At 39.4% G+C, this 9,582-nt stretch overlaps 1 protein-coding gene across 2 annotated transcripts in view; it reads right to left on the reverse strand.

Moving 5' to 3' along the window:
• The window catches only part of brinp3a.1 (bone morphogenetic protein/retinoic acid inducible neural-specific 3a, tandem duplicate 1), a 48,747-nt gene that overhangs the window by 6,079 nt on the left and 33,086 nt on the right, over nt 1-9,582 (reverse strand). For both annotated transcript variants that reach the window (XM_032526364.1, XM_032526363.1), the window contains exons 5-7: nt 5,582-5,687; nt 4,900-5,136; nt 1,030-1,252 (exon numbers count right to left, since the gene is read on the reverse strand). In XM_032526364.1, coding sequence (XP_032382255.1) covers nt 1,030-1,252; nt 4,900-5,136; nt 5,582-5,687 — 566 coding nt within the window. The remainder of the gene's footprint in view (nt 1-1,029; nt 1,253-4,899; nt 5,137-5,581; nt 5,688-9,582) is intronic.

Raw genomic sequence — 9,582 nt, forward strand, 5'->3', positions numbered from 1 at the left:
CTGTGCCGCTTTTCTTTCATTTGAGTTTTGTTTAAAATCTTGGTTCAGTCTAGTGGTAAATAAGGACAAACACAGTTTGGCTGTTCAGTGCCAGAAAAAAGGTATCTACAGTAGTCCTAGTAGTAAATATCCCATAACAATGTGCACCAACTCTGTGGTTCACTGGCTATTGTGCACTATGCTAAAACTTTATAAAGGCCATAAAAAAGCGGGACATTAGAATTTGTAGCGGCTCTGAGTTTAGCAATACATATTGTGCATGTACAGTACCTAAGATATGATAGGTGATTGATACAATGCTGGCATAAAGAATAAACAGTATTATTTTCTTTTAGGAGGTGAAGGTGGTGGGCAATGAGAGACTGTAGCTGCAGCTATAAATCACATTGCACGGGAGAAATATTTAGTTTCTTACCTGAAATAACTCCTAAAATAAGCCTGGCTGCATTAACTGTACTGACTAAATCTTGTTTCTTTTTTATAAATTTAGAGTCTGCAGACTATATAACATTTGTTCCTGTGAAAAACAGAACACTATTAAATAAAGGGACATGGAAAACTTTTTTTCTTGTCTATGATTTCATCATGGGCTAGTTAAGCAACAAGAAAATCTCCCAAACTTAGCATATTCTTTTAAAACGCTGCAAACTTTAATTTCACAGAAGGATGGCTTCGATTTTCTGGATGTAAAGAAGACCTGGGCTGGGGAGTACAGCCGAGTCATCAGGTGTGACACTATAGCTCACTTCAGTAGGACCTTCGTTGAATATCAAAGCATTAATATATTGTGTGCTTTATTAGCATATTGCATAGTTGAGGAGATAACAAAGCGCTGCGCACAGAGTTGGCTGAAGAAAGGAAATGAGCAGTGCCGTTCACAGCTTGCTTGAAAGGACTTGGGATGTGGCTGCAGGCTTTGGAATTATTGCTTATTTTTACACACACACGCACACAAACACACACACACACTCAACTACTTCCACGACTGTATTAAAGAAAAGTCAGCAGGAATACTTATCAACTTCTCACCTCTCCCTCATCATTATGATTTTAGGCGGCGTTCGACACCTCTTGCTGAGGGTGAAGAGCTTGTTGACGATGCGTCTGGCTTTACTCAGAAGCTGCTGAGTGCTGAGCTCCAGCTGTTTGTAGCGCTGGTGAATGGTCGGCTCCATCTTCCAGAAGTATTGGATGGCGGACGTGTTGAGGGCGTAGAACGTGGGAAGCCTTCGAACAAAGTTCTGAAACTCATCTGAAAGGCACAGAGAGATGCACAATGAGCGTTCAACACTTCTCCGAGACAGGCCAAACTAACTCTCTCACTTCCTTACAAATATTTGGCTAATTTAAATCAGACCAAATGGGAGAATCACTTTGCCGATGACACATAGGGCTCAAGAGCTGCTGGGCAAACTGGAAGAGATACTGTTTGACACACACGCTAATGGAAAAAGACAGAGCTGAAGACAAGGTTGGGGCAAGGTTTTTTTTCTTCCATTAATGAACGGCCAACAGCGTTTTCAGGGCTATTTCTGCTGATCTCTCTGTGTGGGAAAAATTCTGGACAAGGAGCACAGAGGACAATACATGTCAGTCCTTCAGAGCTGCACAGACAGATTCCATTTCCAAGGCATTCAATAACAATATCATCTTCACCGTAATCATGATTGGTTGCATGGGAAACCGATGTGATGCGCAACACTGATGACAAAATGACTCCACTGTTTGTAATTAGTTATCGTTATCTTGATAATACAGCATCTGATTAGAAAACCAATTAAGTGTCAATGACTTCCCTGGTGATTATGCAAGGTGTATTACATGTTCCCATGAAATTAATACCATGATTAAACAGCTTGTAATAAAATATATTAAAAGGGTATGTGTGGGTGCTTTGGGTGGCCTACATTTCAAAATGAGAGACATTGTCCTGAGGAGAGAAGATTCCACATGGTCAGTTAAGATGTTGCCTTTTGATATCTTACTGTAATTTGCATTACATTACATGAGGGGTTTAATAGATACTATTTTTTAGATCAATAATCCCCCTAAAAAGACCATAAGCCAAAAGGCAATGTTTCTTCTCTGAACACTTTCCATCCACGGTCTATGGCACCGATCCACACGCCCATTTGTTTCTACTGAAGATTTAAATATATCTATATATATATATATACAAAAATTGGGTCATACTTGAGTCATACTTCAATAAAAAAAGAGGGGGACGTGGGATTGGGGTGCAATGCAAAAGGACACAGAGCTGCAATGAAAAGTATAAAAAGGTAATTACAATTAAAAACAAAACAAGTAAGAAAAAAGGGAAGAAAATTAAACTTAACAACATTCAAACCTGACAGTGCCTTATCAGGTTGGTAATTATTTTAAATGGACACCGGGGATTTCCTCCTTGTTTTTCAACCCGTGTTAAATGTATGTGATCATTGTTGATTGACTGTGTATTTCCACGTTGACTACTTTACACTCAGGAGAAGATATTGCACAACCACGTACAGCACACAAGGAACACTAACGCAATCTGTTCATAATGTTGAGTTTCCTCAGGAAGAAGGGAAATTGCAAGTGTCTGCTGATTATTTTATCACCATGACAACACCTTATCCCTGGAAACCCACTCTCTGCCGTAATCATCTTGTCTGCCGCTGAACCCAGGAAAGGTTCAGTGCTCCCCCTTTGTTGTATGATTTCAAAAATAGATGACAGCGTCATATTCGGAGGTGCACAAGTACAGACACATTCCGGGCACTTGGAGAAAACTATGTGTTTCAAGAGGCTTAATTGGCAGGTTCTTCTTAAATTGCTAAATTATGAGGTGACAATTGTTAAATAATGAACCTTTGTTGCCTGTTTAATTTTGAGCAAATGTAATTTAATTTGAAAGCTACAGAGCCCAAGAGGTGACATGGAGAAAAAAAAAGGAAAGAACATTTTTTTTTTTTTTTTACAAAGAAACAAAATAAAGTTTTACTGGGGACAAACACTTTTGCAAGATCTTGACCTTGTTTTGCGACATCGAGTTTTAATTGCGAGATCTTGACATTGACATGAAGGCAAAAAAAACAAACAAGAAAAAAATACTTAGCCGCTGAAATGAGGTTGCAGTTCCTTATTTACCCAGCATGACACATCCCCAGTAAGCTACATGTTTCTATTATTTATTTATTTATTTATGAATTTTCATTCTTTTTTTATTTTCCTCCATGAAAGTCAAGATATTGAGTTTGAAACTTTGTGTTTGTCCCCAGTACATGTTCTTTTTTTAATTTTTTAATTTATTTTTTTTCCACCTCCATGTCAACTCCTGGGCTCCGTAGAAAACAAATAAAATATAAGGTATGACAAAAACATAATGCACCCTACAGTCAATAGACCTTAGACGTCTTTCTATTTCAATATAACATAATGAATATGACTATTGTATTTGTCTTAACGAAAGGTAAAGATCACCAGGAAACCGTGGGAAGAAATGTATAGCTTTCAATAGTTAAGACATTGATCCAGCCATATAATATTTATAGTCTCCTTGTTAAGCAGGGAGTCATGATTATTAATCCCTCAGCCGCTGTTGTTAGTTTTTCTCTATGTATTAGATCAAATACACAAGTGGATCCCCCAGGGTTTTGAGGAAACTTACATATTTTTCTTTATTTAATACAACACTGTAACTGCAGTTCTTAGGGCACCTTGCTGCTTAAGTTATTTCCAGCTGTGTGCTAACCAAGTTGCCATCAGTCCAGAAGCATGTAGCCAGTAAATAACACACTCAGCAGCTAAAGGCAGGGCTGGGGATGACTTAAACAGCTAGATGCCCTCAGGGCCTGTGGATGCAGCTCACAGTTTCCATAATGACGGGAACACTGAAACAGAGCTATGTTGGAACATTTAGAAAATAAGTAACACACTGTGAATGTGAAGCATCTGAATTCATATTCAAGGTGTGCCTATATGTATTAATAAAATCAACAAAAAGCTTATTTGGAAGCTTGTACAATCTATTTTTTTACACTAATACCTGAGCACAATGGCTAACTAACGTGCCTGTTTTTGCCATGTTAACCAGCTGACATTAAATAAGGGCTTAACTGATCAAATGGCTACAGCTGAGCTGTGAAGAGTCACATCACAGGTTACATCATGGGCTGCTAACAGATTTCAGAAACTGTGTTTCTGGGGAGTGACAGCTTTGCCTAGAGAACTGTAAAACCTTCATTTGACTGAATCACTGTTGACCCAGTCACATTACTGTACATGCTACCCTTTCATTTTCTGGACATGAGATTTGCACCAGGCAATTTTCTGCACACAAACAGGCTCAAATGGCAGCAAAAGATAGTTGTTTCCATGGCGAAGTAGAGGGTTCGGTGACATACATATATGTATATATATATATATATATATATATATATATATATATATATATGTATAGTATATGACAATATATTTTGTTTACCCCCCTTGCTATGTTTTGTAACATCAGCTGCAACAAAGTCATGTCAAATGATTGGAACTGTGTTCCAGGGAAAACCTACCAAAGAGACAAAGATGTAAATTTGTTTGACATTAACATTATGATGATTTATGTACTACATTATAGGCTTAGACTGCACCTAAAAGAAGGAAAATGTAAGTAATTTCAGTTAATATGCATGAGATGCTCCTCTCTGTTGTTTTTTGGAATAATATAGCAAGATGCTACTTCAACAATTGCTCCGTTGTGTATTGTTGAAATCCCCTCACGAAGATTGGATGTAATTGCCCCTTTTTCATGGGTTTTAGGCTTTTCTTTTCTTTGCCCATCGGCTCCTCTAACAATAGGGTCTAATTTGCTGTCAGTGGGAGGGTCACAGCCATTGAATGAGTGCAAAAACAGAACACACTGACCTGACTCCTCAAAGTCTTGGTTGGCCCTGTTCCAGGAATCTCGGATTTCAAGCACACTGGCTTCCATAGCCCTCAGATCCACCTTGGGGCAATTACACTGTGGGTAGTCGACGGCGCACTGGCACCAGCAGTCATTGTCCCGGCACACAAACTGGCCCTCCTCATTACAAGCAATGTAGCTGAGTGCTGCCTGCACAAACCTGGCCCTTAGGTACTCTGGCAGTATGGCCTGAAGGCCTGAGGCAAGGACATAAACAGGACAAAAACATGGCAATGTCACATGGATGAATGAAGAACGAGCTGTACGCACTTTAGGTATTGCAGGAAATGTGAATGGATGGCTGTTGTATGCTAGATCTAAGAAGCAGTGAAAGCCGGCACTTATTTTCTTTTTTTTTTGTTTCTTGCCACACTTCACATTTGCTTGGCTTCACATGCAATGTGCTGAAATTCACTTAAAGTTTTATTTTTACTCCACAGTTCTGCTACTTTTGTTCTGAATCATTACGGTCTGCAATTCACTTCAAAACTCTGCAAGCATGCACGGCAAAAAAAAACATAAAAGAGTGATTGAAGCTAAATTCGTTCTGACACTCTCATGCTGTAGTTATAAGCTTGCCAGAGAACAGACACTGTGACAATTCCATCAGAAATTGGGGGAGTTCAATTATGGATGGCCAACCTTGCAAATGAATCTTGTTTTCAGGACTCTGAACCAAAACGGAGCTGACAGAGTCGAGGTTGTCATAGTTACTGCATCCGAGAGGGCCCGTCCTTGTTTCAATCACCTAAAGGGAGAAACACAGAGGCACATAACAATCATCCATACTGAGACAGAAACCCACTAATGGCATTACATATACAGATAAGTTAGAGAGAAAGAAAGAGAAAGGAAAAAGAAAGTAAGAAAGAGAGCGAGCACCTGAATAAATGCCCTGCAGAATAAAATTAAAAACAACCTTTCCCTTCACTATCTATTCTAAGAAAAAAGATATGTATAAACTGTATATCACGCATCCATTGTGCGAATCATAACTAGGAGAACAACTCTGTGAGGCAGTGGGCTGGAAACTGAGTTGTGATAAGGATCACTGGAGGAAAGCATAATGAGTATGTTGTGGTGTCATCTATCAAATCCATATTTATATTGTGTTTCCCTATTACAATGCCCCTTGACACCCATAACATGCTACACTATATTGCGATGCTAGTGTAAGCATGCCATATTCAATTATGTACGCACCTGAGGATTCAATTAATTGCTCGGTACAATATTTTACGCGAGGTATGCAATATTGTTACAGGATTACACAGACTGAAATGTAATGAGAGGATTGGCGAAACAAACACCTCGTCCTTCATTTGTGGCTTAAAGGAGTAGTCCACCAATTAAGTTGTATTGAACTTGCACCAAATTTTGACTTTTGTGTACGGTTACACCCCTACTAATTTTTTTTTTCTTCTTTTTAACATCTCCTACAAAGACACAGCAACTGTTGATATATCTAAAGTCATTGCCAGAAGCTCATTAATTTAACAGTTTTAATTATCCATCATGAATAATTAGAATGTCCTTTCACAATAAGCATCCCTTGTTGTTATTTATCATTGCAGGTAGCTTCTAGTGCATTTGAGGTTAATTATGACTTCCTCACATAAAAAAAACTAGTTACTGGCGGCTGCCGGATTATGATTATGGAACCTTCAAGATGATTTTTAACATGTTTTTAACATGTATGTTTTTTTCCCCGCTTTTCAGTAGCACACAACACAAAGCTCTGCTGAAGGTGTATGATGGGAGATCACATTCTGTAACGTTGGATTTTTTTTTGTTGTAATTTTGGTGAGTCTGTGGCCAAATGAAGACAGACCTACAAGGAGGTTACTATTGTCAGTAGGTGTTAACACTTCAGTCATGTCAAAGTCACCCTTTTTCCTTCTCTTTATAAGAGTGCAGTTCCTACAATGGCAGTCTGACAATGTGATGACGGTGTGAAAAGTGGAGGGCGGGCATGGGTAATTGAGTGGGAGGTGTAAAGTCTCCATGTGAGAATAAATGACACCCTGAGTAAGCTACCGGAACTTGGAGGATATCAAATCACTACAGCTGAAGAGGAAAAATAACCCATTTGGTAAGCAAGAGTTTCCCTTGTCCCTGGAGAACTCTTGTATAAATCTAGGAAACGGTTCAGTCACATGAAGTAAGGTGCCAAACAAGTTGGCAGAAGTTGTTGCTTTGGCGCTGAGAGAGGGTTATCTACCAGACGCTGATAGACACTCTATGCGTCATTATGGCATTTTTGTATGTCTGACAATCTGTCACACAACAGCTATGTGTACGTAATTAGCAATAAAACGGTTTTTTTTGTACTTCTTTAAGGATTTACAATGAGACATCTATGAACCACAATGAAGCACTGCAAAGATGGTCTGGTCATGAGTGCTCTTTCATGGGAATGTTGGAAGCACCAGTTGGAGACGAAGGAGGGGGGTGACCTGGTTTTAGACACCTATTTTGAGTCAGGTTAATTAACTCAGCCATGTAGGAGTAGGAGAAGAACAAAATGGAAAGATGAGTACATACAGAGGCCTGTGGACAGTTGCAGTGACTTGCGTGTGTTCAGGGATGGCCCTGATTGTGAAAAAGCTTGTGTCTGTCTGAATAAAGAGTCCCAGTAAACATCACTGTGTCCTTGTGTCTGTGCTGAAGAGCTGTGGGAAATTTGAAATTTCAACGACAGTGAAGATAAGCCACTAAAAAGGTTAGGTGAAACGGTGACATAATATTTAAGTGTTGGCACCAGAATGACTAGTTAAGATTAGAATAAAGTTTGTGGTTTGTGTTAAAACACTGGGCCCCTTAAGTCATACTTATGGAACACAAACTCCTGTTTCCTGGATGAAGTGGATTAACTTCTCCCAGGCCACAAACTCTGCTTCCCTTCTTGAAAGCCCTGTGTTTTGGCCCACTCTTTAACCCAAGGTTCGACTATCGGCCGAACCCTCCTTTCCAGCACCTTGGAGTAGACTTTACCAGTGAGGCTGAGAAGTGTAATACCCCTTTAATTGGCACACACCCTCTGGTCCCCCTTTTTAAAAAGGGGAACCACCGCCCCAGTCTGCCACTCTATAGGCGTATCAACCAAGACAGCCCCTCCACACCAAGAGCTTTCAGCCTTTCTGGACATCAGTCCCTGGGGCTTTGCCACTGTGGAGTTGTTTAACTACCTCAGCAACTTCCACCAGGGAAATTGGCATAGGCCAACATGCACAAAAGCAAAGCAAACTTACAAGGGTGAGAAAAATCTGCAAAAATAGTCAAGTACAAACCATAATTGCTCCAAGTATGGAAGGTCAGTTTAAATTAAGCTCAAAATAGGCTTAATTTAAAGGTCAATGAGACATTTGAGTAGTATTACACATGAGTACTGAATACAATAAAAAATAATTTGGATTTAATTTGGATACAACTTTTGTTTGATGCGCCCAAGTCTTTACCCTTCTAAAATTGGCATGCCATGGATATATCTCACAACTTTTTCTACAAGTCTCTAAAAATACTAAAGAAAAAAAAACTATAGAGAACCGTATCCAAGGCTCAAAGACTTAACATCAGATTTGTGCTGATAAAACACCTCACACACACACACACACACACCCACACCCACACACACACACTCACCCACACCACACACACCACACACACACCAACCCACCCACACACACACACACACCACACAACACACACCCACACACACACACACACATACACACATACAAACAAGAACTCTAGTAGGATCTCTCCTGTCCTTTTGATATCATGGATAGGTTGTTCACAATCTCAGCTCAATCATCCTTGACGAAGCCTGATTTGGAGCACCCTTGTATATCCAGGCTCCATGGGCGGCAAAGATAAACTGCCAACCTACAGGGAAATCCATCTCCTTCGATCGTCACTTGCGAATTATTGCCAAACACCATGACGGTGTCTTCTTTTAATATATTCCCAAAGGTTAAATAAAAGTAATAACATCTTGCTAGATTGATGACAGCAACCATGGTATTCAGCCAAGAGGAAAAGGAAAACTTTTGTCGCTGTGGGCAGAAAAGTTGTCTCTTATTTTTTATTTTTTTTACATCTACTTTTGACCACTACAAGGTCAATTAGGATACTAAATACAGAGAGACCTGAGCATGAATCAAAGCTGGGAGCTCTGTATGTACTTTTTACATCCTGTCTCTTACTCAATACAGTACAGCTACTGTTTTTCAATTTACATCCGTTAGAAGTTGTCTTTTGAATAAAAATGTCATATTAGGCAGGACAGGCAGACAGAGATGTGTGGGAGAGTAACTAACTTACATTCTCCTTTTTCATTATTAAGATGTTAACAAAACTAATTAAAATCCAAGCAGCCTCCTTAGGGATCCACAGATTCATTTCTAACTCAGACAGATGTCCTTAAAGGTGAAAATTGACCAAATGCAAATCTAAAGATGGCTTTTTCTATGCATAGCAATGAGACCATCTGCAAAAAGTACCCAGTGGAGCAGTGCATGTGTGCACAGTCAGCCTTTTCTTTTAGAAATTGACCCCAAAAAGAAAAAAAATATTTCACTACATTCAAGACCCCATGAGGCTTTTTAAGTGCTAAAAGCAAGAAAACAAAATGTTGATATGCA

This window comes from Etheostoma spectabile, chromosome 9 (genome assembly GCF_008692095.1).
Source record: "Etheostoma spectabile isolate EspeVRDwgs_2016 chromosome 9, UIUC_Espe_1.0, whole genome shotgun sequence".
NCBI classification, from domain to species: domain Eukaryota; kingdom Metazoa; phylum Chordata; class Actinopteri; order Perciformes; family Percidae; genus Etheostoma; species Etheostoma spectabile.